Source organism: Dermatophagoides pteronyssinus, unplaced genomic scaffold, assembly GCF_027571235.1.
Source record: "Dermatophagoides pteronyssinus isolate colony J.1.1.1.1 unplaced genomic scaffold, Derpt_VIB-CSIC_2022.12 sq0006, whole genome shotgun sequence".
In the NCBI taxonomy this organism is placed as follows: Eukaryota; Metazoa; Arthropoda; class Arachnida; order Sarcoptiformes; family Pyroglyphidae; genus Dermatophagoides; species Dermatophagoides pteronyssinus.
Window position 1 is genome coordinate 2,571,344 of NW_027461530.1, and position 23,999 is coordinate 2,595,342.

Here is a 23,999-nt window from a genome sequence, read left to right on the forward strand (position 1 = left end):
AGGTGAATAAATGTTTTACATTGTGTTTATTCGCTTTAAAAAATTCTATCCCCTTAAGTTTGGCTTTGAAGAAAAAATATTCGTACAACTTTACTTTACTTTTAAATGATAATGGTTTATATGAATGGTTTGAAGTTGTTCGTTTGAGTGCTGATCAGCGATGTTTATGTTTATTTTGGTTTTTTTTGGTGCATTCTTTGAAATTTCAATCAGCTTTCGAACATCTGTTTTCAACCAAAAAAGAAAAAAATCTTGATTTATAAATTAAATTTTCTTTTTAAACGAATAACGAAAACAATTCCTAAACAATTTGAATTTATTAATAGTGTTGTTGGTGGTGATGATGGTTGTGAATGATGAATTTTACTAATTTTATTATTGTAAACGAAATATTTATATCATTTTAAATGATGGATTCATTAGCAGATCATCATCCGAATGATGATCAACAACTACAACAACATCAATCACCATCCGGTGATGATCCAATTAATGATGATAATCAATCATCGAACGATTCGAATGAAATTGATAAATTACGAAAAGAATTATTGGAAACAAAAGAAAAATTAATGAAATTTAAAAATTTTGTAGTTACATTACGTGATGAACGTAATCAATTAAAAGAAAAAGTAAACAATGATAACATTGTGATTGAAAAATTAAAATCTCAGTTGAAAAATCAAGCCAACACCAGTCAATTATTTCATAATTTTCAGGTTAGTATTGTTTACCTGTGTGCGTTTTTGCTAATTTTCAAATTTTCTTGCTTCAAAATAAAATAAAGCAATTACAAAACGAATATGATAAAAGTCAAGATGAAATTGAACAATTAAAAAAACGATTAAAACATTCGGATAATGATCTATTGAAATGTTTAAATGAAATGAATGAATTAAAATTAAAGAATAATGAACAAAAAGAAGAAATTCAATCATTAAAACATCAACAAACACAACAAGAATCACAAATTGATCTGCAAAAAGAATCGATAAAAGATTATGAAAGCAGAATAATTGTTTATGATGCAAAACTTTCGGAAAAAGATCAACAAATTCAAGATTTTCAAGGAAAAGTTAACGAAATAAATGATTTACAAAAAGAATTACAAATTAAAAATGATATGATTGAGCAATTATCTCAACAATTATCTGACCAAACTGAGCGATTAAAACAAAATTCCAATCAAATTGATGAACAAAATCGAATGATTGAAAAATATTCAAAATTGGAAATGGAAAATGCAAATATTACCGAAAAAATTACCGAAAATAAACATATCATTCAGAATAATCAGAAAGAAATGGAAAAATTTCGACAAAATGAATCAGAATTACTTGAAACAATTGAACGATTGGAAAAATCACTGAATGATTTACGTTTATCCGGATCGGAAAAAATAAACAATTTAGAATTGGAAAATTATGAATTGAAAAATAAATTAGAATTAAGTGAAATGGATCTTCGAAATAATCGAGAAAAATTTGATGAATATAAATCAAAAGTAGCGATTGCATTGAAAGAAAATAAATCATTAAATCATGGTGATTATAATCGTCAATTAGAATTATTAAATTTAAAATTGGAAAATCTTGAACAAGAAAATCAAAAATTACGTATTGAAACGGAAAAATCGACAGATTTAGTTGAAAAACTGAAATCAGAAATTAGTGCAATGAAAACCCGAATATCCGAATCAAATAATCAACTGAAAGACGTGGAAAAATATCGACAAAATCTTCAACAATTAACCAGCGAAAATGATCGTCTAAATCAACTATTAAAACAATTACAAATATCATTTGCACGTGAACGTTTACAAATATCGGATACAAATCGTGAACAAATGGAAAAATTACGTTTAGAATATGAAAATAAAATTAAAGATTTGGAAGAAGAATTATCGAATCATCAACAACGAATCAATCAAACAAATCAATCATCATCACCGCCATCTGATGATTCAAATTCGATAATCAATTCGAATACATCGTTCGAAGAGATAAAAGATGAAAATCTATCCATTCGTTCGAATGTATCATCAAGTTTGGAAAGAAATTTTCTTGAAGAAATTCTAACCGAATCAACAACAAAATCACCATCATCAACAGTTAATGATAATGGTCAAATTGTAAATGGACAAAATTTTGAAAATCTAACACAATTATTGGCTGAAAGTGAAAATAATATCAATTTATTAACCGAACAGAATCGTTTGTTGAAAGAAGAAATTCGTCGTTTGAATCGTAGTTTTGATCGTATCGATATAGCAAATAATCTTGAATATTTGAAAAATGTTCTTCTTAAGGTTTGATTTTTTTTGATTTTTCGATTTGATTTTTAATTTCTATTTTTTCATTTTCTATTCTTTTCACTAATAGTTTCTTACGATTAAACGTTCGGATGAAAAAGAACGATTGATTAATGTTTTGAGTACAATACTTAAATTAACTAACGAAGAAACGGCTATATTTTATGAATTTTTATCCGAAAATTTCAATAGTAGCAATAATCAAAATCAAAATAATAACAGTAGCAACAAGTCATTAACCTCATCATGGAATCTATGGCAATGGTCTTGATAGACAAACTAACAAACAAAACGACACGTTCCATTCAAGTTTTTATCATCATCAGCAGCCGGATTCCCTCAGTTCATTTATTTCAAATTATTCTTTTTTTTAATTGTGATCTTTTAATTTCTTTTCTTTTTTTGTGTTTCTTTCTCTGATTGTGATGATGTATAAATAAAATCAAATTTTTTATTTATTCAAAAACAAAAAAAAATTCTTGATTGAACCGCATCAATCATCATTTTTTTCGTCTCTTATTAATTGATGAATGCGGACATGAATTCTGTATAGAAAAATTGGCTAATGGCGAAAGAATATTACCGCTTAATCATAGGAATCAAAGAATTCTTGATGATTCTCTTTGGCGACCGACGTTTATTCACCACCAACCACCACCAGAATCGTTGTTCTTTTTGCTATATAATTTTTTTTCTTGTTCTTTGGTTGAAATGAATCAAAAGTGGAAAAGTATTGCTTGGTTTGCTGATGATAATGATGATGACGATATTCGGATGAGAATATATTCCGTTTTTTCCTTTCATCTTTGAAGAAAAGGCTTGGCTGCTTTTGAAAGTTAAATTTTGTGGCGTGGCTGATCGGATGATGATCATCATCATGGTGGTGGCAGCAACGAATCTGAAGAACTTCGAAGATGATGCTAATAATAATTTTTTTTTTGGAAAATCAAAATGTTAGCAATATTTTTGGCCGACAACATAACTTTGGCGTATCTAAAGAAGAATAAACGAACGAACCGACAAGGAAAGAATTTGCGTTTCAATTCAATTTCAACAATTTTTTTTCTCAATCAGCAAGAAAAAGAAAAAAAAGTTCGCGAACGTTATTTTTTTCACATTCGGTTTTTTTTCCCGTTTGTTGTTGTACAATTCGAATTGCTCGCTTGTGTCTGTGTGTCTGTGTGTGTGATGTGTTCGATTTTTTGAGAAAATGCGTTTCTAATTGAAATTTTTTTTGAAAAAAATTTTAAAAAAACCAAAAAAACAAAAAAAAAAAAAAATGGCCGAATGTGATATAAAAAATAGTGATCATTATTCAATAGCTAATAAATCATCATTAATATCATCATCATCATTAGATGATAATGATAATATTCAACAACAACAATCATCAGCAACAAATTTGGATGGAAAAACCAAACGTAAAACACATCGTCTGAAACAACGTTTTCAAGTTGTTAAAAAACTTGGACAAGGTACATATGGTAAAGTACAATTAGCAATTAATAATGAATCTGGTCAGGAGGTAAGTTTTTTTTGTGATTTGATTTTTGGTTGAACTTTTTAAAATGAAAACATCAACAAAACGAAACGAAAATTAGGTTGCAATCAAAACGATCAAAAAGAATAAAGTTTCCAATCAACAAGATTTGGTTCGTATCCGACGTGAAATACAGATCATGTCATCGATTAATCATCCAAATATTATACATATTTTTGAAGGTTTGTTTTGCTGTTGTAATTTAGTTTTACAAAATTCAAAGTGAAATTTTTTTTACAGTTTTCGAAAATAAAGATAAAATCGTTTTGGTTATGCAATATGCAAGCGGTGGTGAACTATATGATTATGTTAGCTATCATAAAGCATTGTCGGATATGGAAGCTAGACGTGTTTTTCGTCAAATTGCTACAGCCATCTATTATTGTCATAAAGTATGTTGAATGTCTAATTGCCATTTTTTAACACTTAATGATTCATTCAAAAACTCACTCATTTTTAGAATAAAATTTGTCATCGTGATCTGAAATTGGAGAATATTCTGTTGGATGAAAAAGGCAATGCAAAAGTAATGATGATAATGCTAAATGTTGATGATAAATCTTGTTAATGATTTCTTCTTCTTTTCTGATGATTGCATCATCGATAGATTGCCGATTTTGGTCTTTCAAATGTATTTGATGATAAACATTTTCTACAAACATTTTGTGGCAGTCCATTATATGCATCACCGGAAATTGTACGTGGCCTGCCTTATTTTGGTCCTGAAGTTGATTGTTGGTCACTTGGTGTATTACTTTATACATTGGTTTATGGTGCAATGCCATTTGATGGTAGTAATTTTAAAAAATTAGTTAAACAAATTTCCGAAGCAAATTTTTTCGAGCCGCCAGAAAAATCACGTAAGATTTTCACAATTTCTCTTGTTAAAAATGATAATCATTTTTGTTTTTTCAGCGGCTACCGAATTGATTCATAAACTTTTGACACCTGAACCAAAAGAACGTGCATCAATTATCGATATTTGTATGGATCCATGGGTAAATCAAGATAGTGAACATCTTTTGCTACAAGTTGCTGAAGATATGTCCAACCTGACTAATCATGCTGTACGATTAGATATGTTGTTGGCATTAGCACCTGGTTCTGTTGCTGCCAATGCTGCTGCTGCTGCTTCGGCAACACCATCAAATGATGAACAACCGAAACCGACAGATTCGAATGTTGGCGATGATCAATCAAATAAACGACCAAATGAAACAAATGATAGTTTAGCTGATTTAGCCGGGAAAAAGACAACGAAAAAGAAATCAAAGAAAAATTTATCAAATGAACAAATTATGACGACAACTGAAAATGATTTGGTCAAGCAAAAACCAGAAAAAGAAAAGATTGTTGATGAAAAACCATCACCGGAGTCAAATCAGGAAAAATTAATCGAAGAAAAAGAAAATTTCGAAACTATTTCGACACCAGTGAATGAACAACCACCATCAACAAAAAACGAAACAACAACAATTGACAAAAATGATAAAAATTCAAGTCAAACAAGTTTAAAATCTACTGGATCTTCTGGTTCGATAACAACGAAAAAACGTGGCCGAATATCGATACCAAAAATATGGGATGATAATCAAGAAAAATTAAAAACAAGCAGTACTAATAGTAGTATGGGAAGTCCACGTAAAGAACCAAAATCACCGGGTTTATTTTCCGTTTCGGAATTGAAAAAAGAATTGGAACAAAGAACTAAATTGGACACTGTACCATCATCAATATTGGCAAAAAGACGCGATACATTGGCCGATGCAAGTGAATTGAAGCAGCAATCGTCGGCAGCCATAATGGAAAATGCTAAAAAATATAAAAATCGTAGCATTAGTTTGAATTTGAATCAAGTGATGATTGATGAACAGAAGAATAAAACCGTTGTTGGTGATCAAGATGATAAATCAAAATCGTTGAACGAAGAATCACCATTGAAATCAACAATCAAAGATGATGATGGCAGCCAATTTGTTGATGAAAAAACAACATCGACATCGAAAACATCAAGTACATCATCAATTAAATCCGATGATAAATCATTGGCCAAACAAATTATACAGAAAAATATAGCTAAAGCAAAATTAATGGAAAAACGGCAAACATCCGTACAATCAACAACAACAACGGCAACGGATTTACAATCCGGTGAAACAACACCATTAATTTCGATTGAAAATTCGACTATTTCGTCAATGATGCGAAATAGTCCAAATTCATCAACATCGAATGTATTTTTTCGAACAAAATCCAGTCTAAATGATACATTGGTGGATAATGTTGCTAGTGGTAGCGGTGTTTCGACTCCAACGACCAAAGATATTAATCAACAATTATCATCATCAACATCGATAGATCAATCGATTGTAGTGAATCCGGCACCAATTGCACGAAGTTATAAAAAAATTATCTTCACAAAAGATGGTGCAAAAATTACCGAAACTGGTAAATTTTATTCACATGAAGGTGATGGTGTTACTACACGAGTGGAAAAAACAAGTCGTATAACGATTAAAAACAATAATAATAATGACAATAATAATTCATCATCATCAACAGCAACAACATTATTACAACGTTCGGATAGTCAAAGTTCAACTGGTTCATTGGATATTTTTGATGATATTTTTGAAGATCATTGGACTGATAGTTTGTTTTCGGATGCAAAAAGTTTATTTAATAATTTTTTCGGTCGTCGAAGTGAAAAGTTAAGTCTTCGATCACGTGCCGAAAGTCTCGAACGTACTGCAAATTTTTTCCCCGGAAGATCAACCGATTCAATTCGATCGGAAAGAAAATTTCCAACAACATATCGTGATCGTGATTTGTTTGAACGACAAGGAAATAGTAGTTTTGGTTCACATAAATCATTGTTTCAAAAATCAATATTTTCAAATTCATCATCATTTTCAAAATCATCAATGATGAATGATAAAAATTCTGTTGATTTTGATAATATAATTGATCGTGGACGATCCCGAATTGATGATTTAAAACAAAAATATGGTCTTGGTCGATTTGTATCATCTGCATCTGCATCTGCATCCGCATCATCAGCTGATCAAATGAGAAATGATTTTTTTAATAACCGTAATCGTCGTATGATGTTTGATGATGATGATCATAATGATAATGGTAATCCATTAGAAGAAACTACAAATAAATCACGTATTGAACAATGGCTGGATAATCATCATCATCGTGATAATGATAATGATTATAGTGATGGAAGAAAAGATTTTGATAATTGTATGAATACATATGGTACAATGATGATGATGAGAAAACCGGCAAATCGTTTTTCACGAACAACAACAAATCCGATTAATTTAACCGGTAATACCAGTCAAAATAGTAATGTTAAAACCGATATTATTAAACATGTTGAAATAACTGATTCAAGTGCAACATGTCAGGTTATCCGACATAAAACTAGTCAAATGAAAACATCGGATAATATTATACCAAGAGATATACAATTAAATTTTAAACTAGATGAACAAACCGGTGGTTTAATATTGAATCAAACGAATATTGTACCGGTGAATTTGGATATGATGAATAAAAATTTATCAACATCATCGACATCGACATCGACAGCAACTGCTGCAACAAATGAATTAAAAATTGAAGAACCAAGTTCATTATTGGAACAATTACGTACATTTGGTTATAAAAAATTAGTTGATCGTCGTTTATCGGATTCATCATCAACAGAAGATTTACCAACAGCCAATACTGTTATTGAATCATCATCAGCAAGTATGATGACATCATCGTCGAATAAATCATCAGGTAAATTTTATTTTTTCACTTTTTTTTTGTCTTGAAATTTTTCGCTTGATTTTTGTTTTGTTTTTTTGTTGATCATTTGACTATTTTAACATTTGTGACTAACCACCATCAATATTGAATAAGTGTTTGGTGTATATAGTGATAGAATGAGCAAACGAATAAAAGAATTTCAACACTGATATAACTAACTAAAAATAGTAAAGGGTTATTGGGTTAGGATTATTATTTCCACAAACACTAATTGTTTATTATCGTAGAACGAAACGTTAATGTCCAAAATGATGATAATAATGATGATAAGAATTGTTTGAAAAACGATAACAACAAAACATCAACATCAACATCAACATCAGTAGCCGATCGCAACGATGAAGACAAAAATAACATCGACATTAATGGCTATTTAGAAAGAAAAAAAAGATTGATAAAACAATCGATTGATAATGATGATATTAGCAATAATAATAATAATGATGATTATCTTTATAAAAAAATATTGAATCGTTCGACAAGTCGAACTAGATCGATGATGAACAATCGATTTGATGATCAATCACCATCATCATCATCATCATCGTTATTGTTGACAAAAACTAATCCATTATTACCATTACCGAAATCATCATCATCGTCTTTTAATAATGAAACAGTTGAAGAACGTATACATCGTAAAAGTTATTATTCACGTTTTAATAATCATCATTCAGTTGATAATGATCAACAACAAAGACAACGACAACGACAGCGAAGACAAAGTTCTGTATCAAGATTGTTCAATTCTTCGTTTGATGATGATGATGATGATTATCAACAGCTAAGACGAAGACCACGATTATATTCACAAAGTTTTTCAAACAATTCATTCGTAAAACAACGATATGATGATCGAAGCAAAAACGACAATAATGACAATGATGACAACAACAGAATTTATCATCGATCATCAACAATGAATCTAATCAAGAATCAAATCGAACGTTCATATCAACGATTCAATTCATTCGATTCGATTCGACGCAGTTCATCATTATTACGTGATCAATCACAAACACGTATTATTAGATCAAGATTTCTTAGAAATGATGATTATGATAGTACCACTTCTGGTGTTGTTGATAATGATGATAATAAAAATCGAAGATCATTATCATCATCGACAACATCCAATATAATTGATCGAATTCGAGCTGCTTCGAAAATTCGTAAACAAATTTTAAATATTAATGATAATGATGATGATGATGATGATGAAAACATTACTGTCACAAATGGTCAAAAATGATCGTTTTTTTTCTTCTTTTAATTTTGATTTTCCTTTAAAATTTTCAATTTTTTGGAATGAATTTTTTCTGTTTATTTTATTTGCTTGTAATTTCTTTCCCTCGTTTATGAAATTGAAAAAAAAACTTATCAAAACACAAACCAAAACAAAATAATAAAAATTACAAAATGATTTTTGATTTAAATTTTTATATTTTTCTTTCTTCTCTCTCTATCTCCCTCTCTTCAATTCCATATTTCTAAAAAACAAAATAAAAAAGCGACACTTGCATCCAACAAATCGACAAATTTCGATCGAACCTGATGGATTCCATGATGGATTTCGAGTAACAAAAAAAACAGTTGAAAATTATAAAATTTGTTTTCATTTTAAGTGTGTTAATGTGTGTTTCTGATCTATTCAATTAAATGATAATTAAATAATAAAATTTGAAATAAAGTTTTTTGTTTTGATTTCCCGCATTTTGATTTTTGAAAAAAATCGTGATACGTTTATTATGAATAGCACATGAGTTGTGATGATGATGATAACAAAAATTTGGCGCAATATAAATGTGTGTGTGTTTTGTATTTTGTTCGATGCAAAAATTATCAAAGAAGAAAAATCTATTTTTGGTTGATAAAACAACAACAGCACTATGGCCTTACTATCAAAAGATGAAATAATTGAACAATTAAAAACGTTGATAATCAAAGATAATGCACAGGTAAATTGTTTTGTTTGGTTTGATTTTTGTTTTCGTTTTGATCTTCAATTGATTTTCTTGTTTTTTGATCACTAGATTACCATACATGATTTATGTCGAACATATCAGTTACATATTGATGATGCTAAAGAAATATTGAATGAATTTATTACCACTGCCAACAATAAAGATCTTGGTGGTTTGTCCGTTAGCTATTACGTACATTGGATTGAACCGGCAACCGAAAATTGTTTAACGGTAATGTTTGTTTGAAGAAATTTTTAATTTAAAAATTAATTGATTTTTTTTCAGCTTCAAAGATTTTTAATCGTTAACGGCCAAGATGATTTAAATTTTTATCAAAATTCACACGAAAATGTTCATCATTATGTTTATGGTGTTTGTACCCGAAAGAACGCAATCAAAAACGAATTAGTTTTTGATAAATATCCGATATTTGATGATCGTTGTTGTGATTTAGATTTTGAATCAATACAAAAAACAACCTATATTCGTAATGATCAGATTCGAATTCGTCCAAATAAACGTGATTTGATAGTTGAACAACAACAACCTCAACAAAATGGTGAACAAAAACCATCATTAATGGAAAAAATTTCGATAAAAACTGAATCGACAACGGTGGAATCACCAAGTAAAAAACGTCAACAGCCAAATGATGATGGTGATGAAAAGCAATCGAATGGAACAAACAAATCGAAAGAAACATCGAAAAAATATAAACGAATTAAAATTGAAAATGATGATGATGATGAAAATATGTTCGATGATGACGTTGATGAAAAACTATTTGATGATATAATCAACAAAGAAATTGAAATGAAAAATGTTAATGATAAACCGTCATCGCAACCGCAAAAACCAAAACAAGAGCAACCACCGGAACCAACCAAAAATATTCTCAAAGTTAAAAAACAAACACAATCAAGTATTATGAATTTTTTTAAAAAGAAATGATTGTATTTGTATTTGTAATTGGATTTGTATTTTACAATTTAATATTTTTCAATAATTTTGTACAATAAAATGAATTATTCGATTCAATAATTTCGGTAATTTTTTTATAAATATAAATTATATCTGCTATTGAACAATTTACCTGTATTCTTTTCATTTGTTGATTTTGTACGGAATTTTTTACAAAAAAATTCAATAAAATATTTGGCTGAAATTTTTCTCGACAATATTTACTTGATAATTTTATTTCAAAACGCCAACGTAAATGATTATAATAATTATAATTGGATGCAATGAATGATCGTTTAATCAATGCTGATTCGATGACATTTGATTCGGCGATTTTTTGATAAAATTTTGTAAATTGTTCAATAAAATATTCATTACAATTCATTGATAATAATCGTTGTTGAAAATCATTTTCATTTAGTTGAAATTTTATTGCCTGTATAATGAATGTTGAAAGTGAACGTATCAGATCAATATTTTCATTATTGATTATTGATTTTGAATGAGAATGTAGAAAATCCGAACATGATTTACAAATCGAATCAATTTCTATTTTGGAATCAATCAATCATTTTGATTAGAAGAAAAAAAAATCAACTTACCTTGATTATTACAACTATCCAGTTGTCTAATCTGACATTTAAATTCTTCTGTTTCTAGCATTTTCTAAATTTTTTATTGGGAAAAATCAATAAATTTTACAAAAAAAAAAAATTTTAATGTTTTTCTTTTTTTGTCGGGGAGTAACCTTATTTTGGCCTTTTCAAACAGAATGTTACCAAAAAAAAAAAAATCGAATCATTTTTGCAAACATTCGAATTGAATGATGTAACTGCAGTCAATCTGAAGAATTGAATCTGTGGTAATGTAGATGTAAAAATGAATTGAAAGTGACTGAAGATAACATCAAGAATCAAATCCTGATAATAATCTTTAAAATTGTTTGTTTTTTTTTGAATCTAATGAATAAAGAAAAAATCTTGTATTTGTGGACATGAAGTTTTGAAAAGTTTATCTTGCAATACGCATGTTCAATTTGAATTTTTTTTTCGTTCGGTTGTTGATGATGATGATGATGATGATTATAGTGAAAATGTTGAAATATTTTGCTGTGCTGTTGTCGTCGTTTGTTTGTATAAAAATGAAATGAAATAGTGAAAAGCAAAGTGCAAAACAAAAAAAAAAATAGAATCGAAACGACCGAAACGAAAAAAAATCTATAGAATCTTCTGTTTACTTTACTATAAAAAAAAATAGAGAGACAAACGAAAAACACTTTTTTCCTATATTTCTGTTGAAAAGAAACATCTCTATATTCTCATTGAAACTGTTCGTTTTGTTGTTGATCGTATTCTGGATTGGATCATCATTACATCATAAAATACTGTTTCTGTTTTTTGACGTTAACAAACCAATTAATCGTTCAATTAATAAGTGAGGATTATCATTAAATTTAATTATCTTTTTTTGTTTTATCATTCGCTTTGAATAATTCCTGTTTGTTTTGTTTTTTTTCGCAGTGATTCCATTACGTTGTTGTGTTAAAAAATATGAATGGGGTAAACGTGGTATGGATAGTTGTATTGCACGTTATCTACGTAATCAGATGCCTTCATATACGGTTGATGATGATACACCTTTTGCTGAGGTAGGTTTGTTTTGTTCATTTAATCAAAAAAATATTAATTTTGATTGACAGCTATGGATGGGAACTCATCCATCTGGACCTTCAGTAGTTGTTGGTACAACACCGGATCAAAATAATATAACCTTGTTACATTTTCTTAGTAATTATCCGGAATATGCCGGCAATGTTCGTATTGTAACAAAATATGGTAAAAATCTTCCATTTTTATTCAAAGTATTATCCGTACGAAAAGCATTATCGATTCAGGCACATCCTGATAAAGCATTAGCTGAAAAACTTCATCATGATGATCCATTTCATTATCCGGATGCTAATCATAAACCAGAATTGGCAATAGCATTAACTGAATTTGAAGCATTATGTGGTTTCCGTCCGCATGAAGAAATTGAATTTTTTCTGAACAATGTTCCCGAATTTAAAAATGTTATCGATTCAGCGGCATTGAAAAGTTTTCTGGAAAATAATGATAAAAAACAAGGTCTTAAAGATATGTTTACATCGATGATGAATTCAAGTGAAAATATTATACGTGAAAATTTAACATCATTACAGGCACGTTGGTATTGGTCAAATCATACAGAAAGTGATCAACGTTTAGAAACAATACGTAAAATATTTATCAAATTGAACAAAGAATTTCCCAATGATATTGGCTGTTTCAGTGTTTTCTGGTTTAATTATATAATTTTACAACCTGGTGATGCTATTTATATCGGTGAAGATGAACCACATGCTTATTTTCGTGGTGGTATGTTTGTTTTTTGTTGTTGAAAAACTTTGAATTTTTATTTAATTGATTGATTGAATAGATTGTATTGAATGTATGGCTTGTTCGGATAATGTTGTACGTGCTGGTCTAACACCAAAATTCAAAGATGTTAAAACATTATGCAGTATGTTATCATATAATAGTCGTGCACCAAAAGAACAATATTGTCAACCAATGGTAGTGGATAAATTTACCAAATCATATATTGTACCTGTACCGGAATATGTTGTCGATGCAATCGAAATTGGCCAAGAACATATTTCACCAACATTTGAATATCGTTTGGATGCAAAAGAAAGTGGTAGTGTTGTTGTTGTTATACGTGGTGATGCCAAAGTACAAGATCAGAAAATATTTTCCGGTTATGTTGGTTTTATACCGGCACAAACAAAATTGACTATTTCTGATGTTAAAAGTCCATTATTAATTTATCGTGCTTATTGTCGTCTTGATGATGATGATCAATGAAATCATCCATGAATGGTCCATTATTCTAAATCCTAACAACAAAAAATCTTTAATTTTTAATCCAAATTAGGAATTATTTCTATAGGTAGGTAGGTGTTTGCTGTTTGCATTGTGCATTTTTAATTTTTCAAAAATTATTATTATTATTCAAATTTGAAAACAAAACATCACAGTTTTTATTATTAATTACTATTAATTATGAATGAAACAAAGAAACAAAGAAATTTTTTTTTTTCAACAACACAAAATGAAAATAACCCGAATGTAATGATTATGATTATTAGATGATTGTTTTTGTTTGTTTGTTTTTTTTTCGCTTATTTAAATTTGAATCAAAATTAAAAATATTGATGATTATCTTGTCCAAGAAATTCATTTAATTTGGTTTATTAATTTTTGTTCGAGTAAATACCCGATATTTGTATTTCGGTTTATCGCCACCGCCATAGTTCTGATTTGCTGCTGTTGTGGCTGTTGGTGTTCCTGATTTCGATACTGTTGTTGATTCTTTTGGTGGTGATTTATACTGATTACCATCATCATCATTATTATCTGTATTTTGTTGTTGATTAGATGATGATGTTGGTGAAGATTTTTGCCGTGCAACTCCAGGTCGATATATTTCCAATGCTGGTCGATCTTTATTACGAATTCTTTGACGATCATCTTTTCTACTATTACCACCACCATTATTATTATCATTAAACTTTTCTTTTGGATTTTTCATTTGTTTCGGTTGTTGTTGTCGATGATGATAATTATGATTATGATTATCACCATCATTTTTTAGATTCGAATTCGGAACATCCATTATTTCGTTGTTGTTAGCTGATGATGATGCTGATGACAATAATTTTTTCGAATCCAATTTTCCGCTTGCATTCGAAATTGATGATGATTCTTGTGGGGGTGGCAATCGTTGTTGATGTTGTTGCTTTTCTTGACGTTTCCGTCTTTCATTATTTATACCACTACCTCCTCCTCGATTATTACCACTATTTTTACTATTAGCGCCACTGACTATTACGACAGTTTTTCGATCAATTTTATTATCTGATTGATAATCTTTTTTCGTTTGTTCCGTTAATCGATTACCACCAATCGGTTTTTCCATTATTTTCGTCGGTTGTTGTTGTTGTTGTTGTGGTTTTTCTTTTTTCTTTTCCAATTTTTTCGTACGTATCTCTTCTTTTTTCTTTTTTTTCATTTCTTCTTTTCGTCGTTTCTTTTCATCTTTTATTTTAATTTTTTCTAAACGTTTTTTATTCAGATATTCAACCAATGGTGGTATCGGATGATGATCAGTATCTTTATTATCTTTTGATTGTGAATCTTTATTTTCAATTTCTTCCAATATTTGTTCGGAATTTGTTTGTTGTTGTGTCGATGATGATATACCACCATTCTCGATAAATTCTTTGAATGCTAAAAAATCTGGATCATTTTCAATTGTATTTACTTTGGTATCTTTTTTTACATTCATTGAATTCAAACGTCTAGGTAGTTTTTGTATCGGTGCATATTCAACCAATGCTGGATATTCATTACCTTTCGAATCGATAAATATATAATCATCATATTTTTGTGTAAACATTAACATATCATCAATATTATTGAATTTTATATAGGCACGTGAATAAGCAAATTCACCCAGATTAAGATCACCCATAACATAATAAAATTCTTGATTTGATGGTAATGGTGAGACGACTTCTAAAAATTGTTCTTCATTCATTGTTGGTGGTAATTGTCGTACAATAATCTGATGAAAAAAAAATATTTTTCGAAATTTAGCAAAAAAATCAAAAACAAATCGTCAAACAAATGACTTACCCGGGTCATAAATTCAGGTTTCGGTACACGATGTGATGATCGTGTTGTTGTTGTTGTTGATTTTCGTTTTTCATTATTTTCACTATTTTTATTTTTTTCATTTTTATTATAAACATTTTGTTTGGATTTTGTTCCCAACGACGACGACGACGACGATGTTGATGATGGTTGTGGTAAAGATTTTACAACATTATTATTAGTTTCTTGAGTCATTTTTTTCAAATGAAAAAAATGAAAATTTTTGATTAAAAGTTTTTTCTTTTTTCTAATGGAATTTATTGAATCAAAAAAAAAAAAAAAAATAGTGCGAGTCGAATTTGCGAATGGAATTTATGAATGTTTTTTTTTAATAATTAATTTTTGTGACCATTCATGAAATATGTGACTGTACATATATCACAGAAAAAAAAGTAAGGTTAGTACTAACCTTTTTGGGTTATTTTCTCTAACCAATTTAGGTTAGTACTAACTCAGAACGGTTAGTACTAATCACTTAAGGTTAGTATGACGGTTAGTACTAACCTGAATGGGTTATTTGAAAGGTTAGTACTAACCCATATGGGTTATGATCAACGGTTAGTACTAACCTTAAGTGATTAGTACTAACTATTTTGGGTTAGTAATGACGGTTAGTACTAACCTAAGTGGGTTAGAAAAAAATTGCAACCATTAATTAATGAATATTAATTGTTATTTTTATTAATTGATAGAAAAAAATCATTATATTGCCGAAATGGAAGTTATTTTCACCCATCGAACGGACTTGGTCAACTAAATCAATAATTATTAACGAATGACCATTAATCAATTCACATTGCAGATAATATTCCGGATTGTGCAAAAATAAGACCATTGCTTTATTTAAGAATTTCATGTACTTGTAACAGACATAAATATTTACATATGAATTTGATAATAATAATTATTTAAAGTAGTGATTTTGAATACAATTAAGTAAAATACAAATTGAAAATAAAAATAAAAATAATAATACAATTAAAGAATAATAATTAAAAATCTATTGACATACGAATGTGGATCGTATCAGCGTTTGCGAAATTCTTATTCATGTTAAGTTGGAATTTGTCATTTTTTCAATTCATGAAATGATTTGGCGCGTTTTCTTTCTTTGAACAAATTATCGACACTATTCTAATATGATCAATGTGAATTGTATTTGCATTTTCAAGATTCTTTTTTATGTTAGGTTTGTCATGGTACAAATCCAAATTGGTAATTCAACTTGAAGAATATCTTCTCATAACAAATCCAAATTGGTAATCTAACATGAAGAATATCGCTCTTCAGCAAATCCAAATTTCAAATCTAACCCAAAGAATATCTTTTCATAACAAATACAAATTCCAAATCTAAAATGAAGAATATCCTTCTTCAGCAAATCCAAATTTCAAATCTAACCCAAAGAATATCTTTTCATAACAAATACAAATTCCAAATCTAAAATGAAGAATATCCTTCTTCAGCAAATCCAAATTTCAAATCTAACCCAAAGAATATCTTTTCATAACAAATACAAATTCCAAATCTAAAATGAAGAATATCCTTCTTCAGCAAATCCAAATTTCAAATCTAACCCAAAGAATATCTTTCTTCAGCAATTCCAAATTGGTAATCTAACATGAAGAATATCCTTCTTCAGCAAATCCAAATTTCAAATCTAACCCAAAGAATATCTTTCTTCAGCAATTCCAAATTGGTAATCTAACATGAAGAATATCCTTCTTCAGCAAATCCAAATTTCAAATCTAACCCAAAGAATATCTTTCTTCAGCAATTCCAAATTGGTAATCTAACATGAAGAATATCCTTCTTCAGCAAATCCAAATTTCAAATCTAACCCAAAGAATATCTTTCTTCAGCAATTCCAAATTGGTAATCTAACATGAAGAATATCTTTCTTCAGCAATTCCAAATTCCAAATCTAAAATGACCACCCAATTGGTCACCCCTGATATAGCCTAATGATTGATTGATGGACCTTATTAAATTATCGAACTAATTAATTTGCATTTTCTAACTGTTCAGCAACATGCATTTCATTCAGTCATGTTAAGTTTGATCCGTTGAATTTGTCGTTTTCTTATTCCATGAATTGATTTGGCGCCATTTCTTTCTTTGACCATATCATCGACAGAATTCATAAACGATTAATGTGGATTGTATTTGATTTTTAAAGATTCTTGTTTGCAAATTAAAATTTAACATTTTCACTATTCGTGAATCGATTTGGCGCGTTTTCTTCCTTCGACCAAATTATCGACACAATTCTGATATGATCAGTGTTGATCGTATTTGTATTCTCGAGATTCTTGATCATGTTAGGTTGAAATTTGTCGTTTTCACTATCCGTAAAATGATTTGGCGCGTTTTCTTACGTTGAACAAATTATTGACACTATTCTAATATGATCAATGTGAATTGTATCAGCGTTTGCATGAATTTAGTCAATGTAAAGTTGAAATCTGTCATTTTTTCAATTCGTGAATTAATTTGGCGCGTTTTCTTACTTTGAACAAATTATCGACACTATTCTAATATGATCAATGTGGATTGTATTCTTATTTCCAAAATTCTTGTTCATGTAAGGTTTGGTTTGATAAATTTAATGTTTTCTCAATTCATGACAATGTTTGGCGCCATTTCTGTCTTCAACCGAATTATCGACACAATTCTGGTATGATCAATGTGGTTTTGTTTCTTATTTTCAAAATTCTTGTTTGTGTTAAGTTTGGTTTGATAAATTTAACGTTTTTAATATTCCTGAATTGGTTTGGCGCGTTTTCTATCTTCGACCAAATTATCGACACTATTCTGATATGATCAATGTGGATCGTATTTGTATTTTCAAGATTCCTGATCATGTTAGGTTGAAATTCGCCATTCTCGTTGTTCTTGAATTAATTTGGCGCGTTTTCTATCTTCGACCAAATTATCGACACTATTCTGATATGATCAATGTGGATCGTATTTGTATTTTCAAGATTCCTGATCATGTTAGGTTGAAATTCGCCATTCTCGTTGTTCTTGAATTAATTTGGCGCGTTTTCTTACTTTAAACAAATTATTGACACAATTCTAATATGTTTAATGTGAATCGTATTCTTATTTCCAAAATTCTTGTTCATGTTAGGTTTGGTTTGATAAATTTAATGTTTTCTCAATTCATGAAAATATTTGGCGCGTTTTCTTCTCTTGAACAAATTATTGACAAAATTCTAATATGGTCAATGTGGATTGTATTCTTATTTCCAAAATTCTTGTTCATGTTAGGTTATGATTTGCCGTTTTCACTATCCGTGAAATGATTTGGCGCGTTTTCTTCTCTTGAACAAATTATTGACAAAATTCTAATATGGTCAATGTGGATTGTATTCTTATTTCCAAAATTCTTGTTCATGTTAGGTTTGTTTTGTTGAATTTATCGTTTCACTATTCTTGAATTAATTTGGCACGTTTTCTACCTTCAACCGAATTATCGAAACAATTCTAGTATGATCAATGTGAATTGTATCAGCGTTTGCATGAATTTAGTTTATGTAAAGTTAAAATTTGTCATTTTTTCAATTCTTGAATTAATTTGGCGCGCTTTCTTCCTCTGACCAAATTATCGACCTAATTCTAATATGATCATTTGATTTGATATGATCATCATAAAATTTGCCGTTCTTCCTGGTCATGTTAGGTTTGTTATGGTAAATTGGTCGCTTTCTCCATTTGTGAATGAATTTGGCGCTTTTCCGCTTCTCAACAAATTATCAGCGAAATTCTTACGTCGTATTTCCATTTTCAAAATTCGTGTTATGTCCGTTCTAATTAACTTTTTTTTTGACTTTAAAATATTTTTCAGATTTATCAATTCAAGAGGATTGATCATCTCTGAAATACATCAATTCACAAGTTGGAAATAATGATAATAAAATTAATTGCTAATGTTTGCCAATGTTAAATCTATGGAAGATTATAATGCATTTTTTTCCGAAAATTTTCAAGTTTGACAAATGAACATTTGCGCATAGTCAAATGCTAACTATTTTCAATACAAATACGGCCTGTACTTTCGATAGTGTAAATCGTTTTAGCGCGTAAAAATTCTCTCTCAGCTAGTGGCGGCTAGTGGTAACTATTTTCTATACTTTTCTTTCGTCCAATCAGAATGCAAGTTTCAAAAGTTCTATTCAACGGTCGTCAAAATCGTTTGTCCTCGTCATTCTATTTCGAACTTTTTTCGGTGACGGTTGTTTTTCGAACGTTTTTTTCTGGTTGATTTTATAAGTTATTTTTTTCAATTTTAATCATTGATTTTGGTCCAAATTTTTGGAACAACCACTTTTATTGATTAAAGATTATCTTTGTTTATGCTTTTATTTGTTTCAGATTAAAAATTGACCACGAAATTGATGAAAATTGTTTGAACGGGCTGCGATGCAATTGACGAAAAATGATCATTTTCTCGATGGCATTTATTCAAGTTTGTAATTATCAAATGATATTTCATTTTAAATAAACTTTCATTTAATCACATCTTTTTCAGTTTATTTTTTCAGTTTCATTATGTTGCTAATTAACATTTCCAGTAAATCAATAAAGGTAATGTTATCATTTTGAGTAACATGAAAATGATCACAATTTTCCTTCGTTTTAGCATATCATTCGACATGACAAAAGTCTATGGATAATTGGTGAGGAAAATACATGGTCCCAAATAAAACTGCTGGTAATAATCCAGGTAAATTTGAAATCTAATCCATAATACTTTTCACTTTAGTTTCTCAAGTCTTTACTAATGAATGTCGAAACAATATTCGATTGACTATCATATTCCAGATTGATTTGTTGGTTTCATTGTTCATCGGCATCTGATTCAAGAATAGTTTGATAATGTTCAACAATAGGATAGGCTAGGTTAGATTAGGATTAGAGAACATGGTCTGAACTATTTCCTATTGAATTCGGTGTCGGGTGAAACTTTGTGACCAACAAAACAATCGACAAATATGATTAAATCAGTCGAATATCGGCACAATTGACATCGATTTGGAATGATAATGAATGGTATGTGATTAAATGAAATGAACAAACTGACAACTTATATTTTTTTCCGTCAAGTATTTACCATTATATCTCATCATTTGTTGGAATGGCTATAGCTATCGATCATAGTTGATGGACATTGGTATCAATCACTGATATTGGATATTGGCAACCTGTTTTATCGGATTATCTTTGAAATTTGGACATTCACTTTTGGAATTATGAATAGCGATGAATAGCACGAAAAGACGAGTACAATCGGAAGATAAAATATAAACAATTTTTATTTTTAATTTAATTAATTAATTATTTTAATAAAATCAATTAAATTTTAATTAATATGGGGTTAAATTATTTGGGGAGGATAAAAAGGGGGGAAAGGAGCCGCTGCAACAAAAATTGGGATAGTACTAACCCAAAAAGGTTAGGAGACCATTTGGTTGCAATCAGGGTTAGTACTAACCCAAAAAGGTTATGAGACCATTTGGTTGCAACTAAATTGATACTAACCCAAATGGGTTAGTACTAACCCAAAATGGTGTGCCCACGTGCCCCAACCCATTTGGGTTAGTACTAACCCACTTTACTTTTTTTCAGTGTAAAAAGATTGTTGACAAAATCGTGTTTTGTTGTAGTGGTCGTCTTCTCTCGTCTAACTTTCGCTGTATACATATTCCTCACCCATCAAATGAGGATGCTATCTTTTTTTTTCATTGCATGCATGCAGTATAAAAACAAAAAATCGACACGTCTGCGTTGTACGCCCGGTTATTTTACCAAAAAAAAAAAAAAAAAAATTATTATTTTTGATCGTTTTTTCTGCTGCTGCTGCTTGATTCTTCTTTTCACCTAAACCGAAAAAATATTGCGGATAATGATTGTCATAACATAAATTTTGTTTTTGTTGTTTTATTTCACCCGAAAATGATGATTATGATGAAAAACATTTGGCAATTTTAACACTGTGTTTTTCTATTTGTTTTTGTTTTATTTCCCTGTTTTTTGTTTACACAATTCTGGATCAAAGAAAGAGATTATCCTGGAAAAGTTTATCAAAAAAAAGATTAAGATCAAAAAAAAAAACTTTTCCTCAGTTGCAATATAATTTAATATCCTCGTCATCATCCACATTCCAATTTTCATTCATTCATTTTTTTTGGTAGAATTTTTGTGATCAAAAAATTTTTTGTAAAATTCTACTTTGAAAAATTTTTCATCGGCTGTCGAAATCCTACTTTTTACAAACACCTTGTAAGCCTTGCAGCGAAAAAAAACATTCGAATTTTTCAATTTCATTCGAATTCTGCAAATTCTCTGCATTTGACAAACAGTGACAGCAACAAACAAACAAACAAAAATGTCAACATCTGGTGATTTTGGTAATCCATTACGTAAATTTAAACTCGTCTTTTTGGGCGAACAAAGTGGTATGTTTCTGATGTTATCTTTGAATTTTCTTTAAAAAATATTAAAATTTCTTCGTTTTTTTTCCATCAAAAGTCGGTAAAACATCATTAATAACACGTTTTATGTATGATACATTTGATAATACTTATCAGGCAACGATTGGTATTGATTTTTTATCGAAAACAATGTATCTTGAAGATAGAACCGTACGATTACAGCTTTGGGATACAGCCGGACAGGAAAGATTTCGTAGCCTAATTCCAAGTTATATTCGTGATTCTACTGTTGCTGTTGTTGTTTATGATATAACAAGTTAGTCGGAAATTCATTTTGAAAAAATTCCAATTCAATTTCAATCTTTTTCAATCCATTTACTAGATGCAAATTCATTTCATCAAACATCCAAATGGATTGATGATGTACGTACTGAACGTGGTAATGATGTTATTATAATGTTAGTTGGTAATAAAACTGATTTACAAGATAAACGACAAATATCAGCGGATGAAGGTGAAAAAAAAGCTAAAGAATTAAATGTTATGTTTATTGAAACTAGCGCCAAATCTGGTTATCAAGTTAAACAAGTATGATGATATTGATTTTTTCATCAAATTTACCTGAATCCTTTTGTTTTGTTTTCTTTCTCCCCCGATAGTTATTTAGAAGAGTTGCAGCTGCATTACCCGGTATGGAAGCAAATGAAAAAACGAAAGAAGATAGTACGTATTTCCTTTTAATTAATAATGATTTTTTTACCAAAAAAAAATCCGGAAATTTTGCATGTCGGAAATTAATTTTTCCCGAATTCTTTTTTTTCTCTCTTTTTCCTATAAAATCCTGATTCGATTCTTGTGCATGTTCCATTTTTCCATCAACCAACCAAACAACCAAACCAAAGTTGTCGAAGTTGATCTTAAAGATACACCAATCGAAACATCACAACAAGAAAATCGTTGTGGTTGTTGATTGATTGATTGATTTATTGTATATGGTGGTACATCAAATCACATAATTCACCTGTCTGCCTGCCTGATTACCTGGATTCCTTTTTCTTTTTTATTTTGCCCAAATATTATTTTTTCCATAGGAATTTTACACACTGAATTTTGCATGTTTTCTCTCTTACTATTATCAAAAAATGGGTCAAAAATAAAATATCATATCTCTATTGGATTTCAAATGAAATGAAACAAAAACAAAACCACACAAGTGCATGAAATAAAAACAAATAATTTGCATGCACGCACATCCATTGCCAAAAAAAAAAAAAAAAATTGTTTTGGTTTTTTTTCGTAGAGGGGAGGGGAAAAGCAGGATGTTGATTCGAATGACAACAACAGTAATTTTTGTTTCGAACGATTCGATTGATTTTGCCAATGATGATGATGATGATGGCTTAAATAAACATTTTTGGTTTTAAAAACTTTTTGCATGATGTTTTTGTGGAAACCAGAGAGAGAGAAAAAAAAATTTTCGTTGTTATGTTTTTGTTTTTGTTGAATTGATGACGATGATGATAATTTTTTTGTTTTGTTTTGATTTTCATTATTTCGAATATTGTTTAACTGATTCTATTTTTATTTTTGATTTTTTTCAAATCATCCAAATAATAGCAATTCCATTAAAACCATTACCATTGGAAAATGAAAATAAAACCGATGAAAATGGATGTATTTGTTGAAAAAAGGGAATACCAACAGAAGAAGAATGAAAAACCGGCAAAAAATGAATTTTTTTCGTCTTCTTCTTCAAATCATAATAATTTATATAGGAAATGATTTTGTTTTGTAATATTTTCTTGCTTCTACATCGTCGATTCTCACTTCAAATCAAATCAGATCAGAAGAAGATCATCATCAGATGTGATGTGGATGGGGTTATTTGTTTACCGGATATCACTCACTCACTTTTTTTCTGAGTAATAATAAACTGATGCCATCCATAAATGACGAAGAAATTTTTTTTTCTATCATTTTTTTTCTGATTATTTTAAACAAAAAACAAAAAAAGTATTAATTTAAATTATTCGATTTTTTTTTACCTTTTATACAAGAACCATAACAACAACAGTAATGATAATGATGATTTGTATTTACAAGCAATATTTATAATCAACAAAAAATTCATTTTAAAAATAAAAATTGCGATTTTTAAAATTGCGGAATTTCAAAAAACTTTTCATTTTCAAATTTTATTTTCGAATATTCGAATTCATAATT

The 23,999-nt window shown here is 29.2% G+C and overlaps 7 protein-coding genes and 1 long non-coding RNA gene across 11 annotated transcripts; 5 read left to right on the forward strand and 3 right to left on the reverse strand.

Annotated features, from left to right (window-relative positions):
• Positions 1 to 172: 172 nt before the first annotated feature.
• Positions 173 to 2,607, forward strand: LOC113797798 (uncharacterized). Its single transcript, XM_027348236.2, has 3 exons — positions 173 to 719; positions 788 to 2,308; positions 2,382 to 2,607. The coding sequence occupies exons 1-3, from the start codon at positions 408 to 410 to the stop codon at positions 2,580 to 2,582; spliced, it is 2,034 nt and encodes a 677-aa protein (XP_027204037.2). The 5' UTR covers positions 173 to 407; the 3' UTR covers positions 2,583 to 2,607.
• Positions 2,379 to 3,441, reverse strand: LOC142645055 (uncharacterized). The gene is made up of 2 exons (XR_012846224.1): positions 3,329 to 3,441; positions 2,379 to 3,231 (listed from the first exon to the last, which is right to left on the reverse strand). It is a non-coding gene; the product is annotated as an uncharacterized LOC142645055 (long non-coding RNA).
• Positions 3,442 to 3,537: 96 nt separating this feature from the next.
• Positions 3,538 to 9,383, forward strand: LOC113797797 (uncharacterized). Of its 3 annotated transcripts, none has more exons than XM_027348235.2 (7): positions 3,538 to 3,836; positions 3,913 to 4,033; positions 4,092 to 4,243; positions 4,312 to 4,377; positions 4,459 to 4,711; positions 4,767 to 7,649; positions 9,191 to 9,383. In XM_027348235.2, the coding sequence occupies exons 1-7, from the start codon at positions 3,591 to 3,593 to the stop codon at positions 9,232 to 9,234; spliced, it is 3,765 nt and encodes a 1,254-aa protein (XP_027204036.2). In that variant the 5' UTR covers positions 3,538 to 3,590; the 3' UTR covers positions 9,235 to 9,383. The 3 variants fall into 3 exon arrangements, with proteins under 3 accessions (XP_027204036.2, XP_075676317.1, XP_027204035.2); XM_075820202.1 differs by lacking the exon at positions 9,191 to 9,383 and adding an exon at positions 7,907 to 9,115; XM_027348234.2 differs by lacking the exon at positions 9,191 to 9,383 and adding an exon at positions 7,773 to 7,913.
• Positions 9,384 to 9,476: 93 nt separating this feature from the next.
• On the forward strand, positions 9,477 to 10,684 carry LOC113797817 (uncharacterized). The gene is made up of 3 exons (XM_027348259.2): positions 9,477 to 9,637; positions 9,713 to 9,874; positions 9,929 to 10,684. Exons 1-3 carry the CDS (start codon positions 9,569 to 9,571, stop codon positions 10,592 to 10,594), a joined length of 897 nt encoding a protein of 298 aa, XP_027204060.2. The 5' UTR covers positions 9,477 to 9,568; the 3' UTR covers positions 10,595 to 10,684.
• Positions 10,516 to 11,597, reverse strand: LOC142645053 (uncharacterized). Its single transcript, XM_075820214.1, has 2 exons — positions 11,206 to 11,597; positions 10,516 to 11,152 (listed from the first exon to the last, which is right to left on the reverse strand). The coding sequence occupies exons 1-2, from the start codon at positions 11,264 to 11,266 to the stop codon at positions 10,626 to 10,628; spliced, it is 588 nt and encodes a 195-aa protein (XP_075676329.1). The 5' UTR covers positions 11,267 to 11,597; the 3' UTR covers positions 10,516 to 10,625.
• Positions 11,598 to 11,877: 280 nt separating this feature from the next.
• Mpi (mannose phosphate isomerase) lies at positions 11,878 to 13,863 on the forward strand. Its single transcript, XM_027348239.2, has 4 exons — positions 11,878 to 12,037; positions 12,124 to 12,251; positions 12,303 to 12,999; positions 13,061 to 13,863. Coding segments are annotated over exons 1-4 (1,254 nt in total). The 5' UTR covers positions 11,878 to 12,036; the 3' UTR covers positions 13,489 to 13,863.
• On the reverse strand, positions 13,641 to 15,607 carry LOC113797803 (uncharacterized). The gene is made up of 2 exons (XM_027348243.2): positions 15,322 to 15,607; positions 13,641 to 15,250 (listed from the first exon to the last, which is right to left on the reverse strand). Exons 1-2 carry the CDS (start codon positions 15,532 to 15,534, stop codon positions 13,865 to 13,867), a joined length of 1,599 nt encoding a protein of 532 aa, XP_027204044.2. The 5' UTR covers positions 15,535 to 15,607; the 3' UTR covers positions 13,641 to 13,864.
• A 5,584-nt stretch (positions 15,608 to 21,191) lies between these two features.
• On the forward strand, positions 21,192 to 23,858 carry LOC142645052 (ras-related protein Rab6). Of its 2 annotated transcripts, none has more exons than XM_075820213.1 (5): positions 21,192 to 21,800; positions 21,874 to 22,092; positions 22,159 to 22,364; positions 22,436 to 22,499; positions 23,394 to 23,858. In XM_075820213.1, the coding sequence occupies exons 1-5, from the start codon at positions 21,731 to 21,733 to the stop codon at positions 23,459 to 23,461; spliced, it is 627 nt and encodes a 208-aa protein (XP_075676328.1). In that variant the 5' UTR covers positions 21,192 to 21,730; the 3' UTR covers positions 23,462 to 23,858. The 2 variants fall into 2 exon arrangements, with proteins under 2 accessions (XP_075676328.1, XP_075676327.1); XM_075820212.1 differs by lacking the exon at positions 23,394 to 23,858 and adding an exon at positions 22,679 to 22,953 and having other exon boundaries at positions 21,202 to 21,800.
• The last annotated feature ends 141 nt before the right edge of the window (positions 23,859 to 23,999 follow it).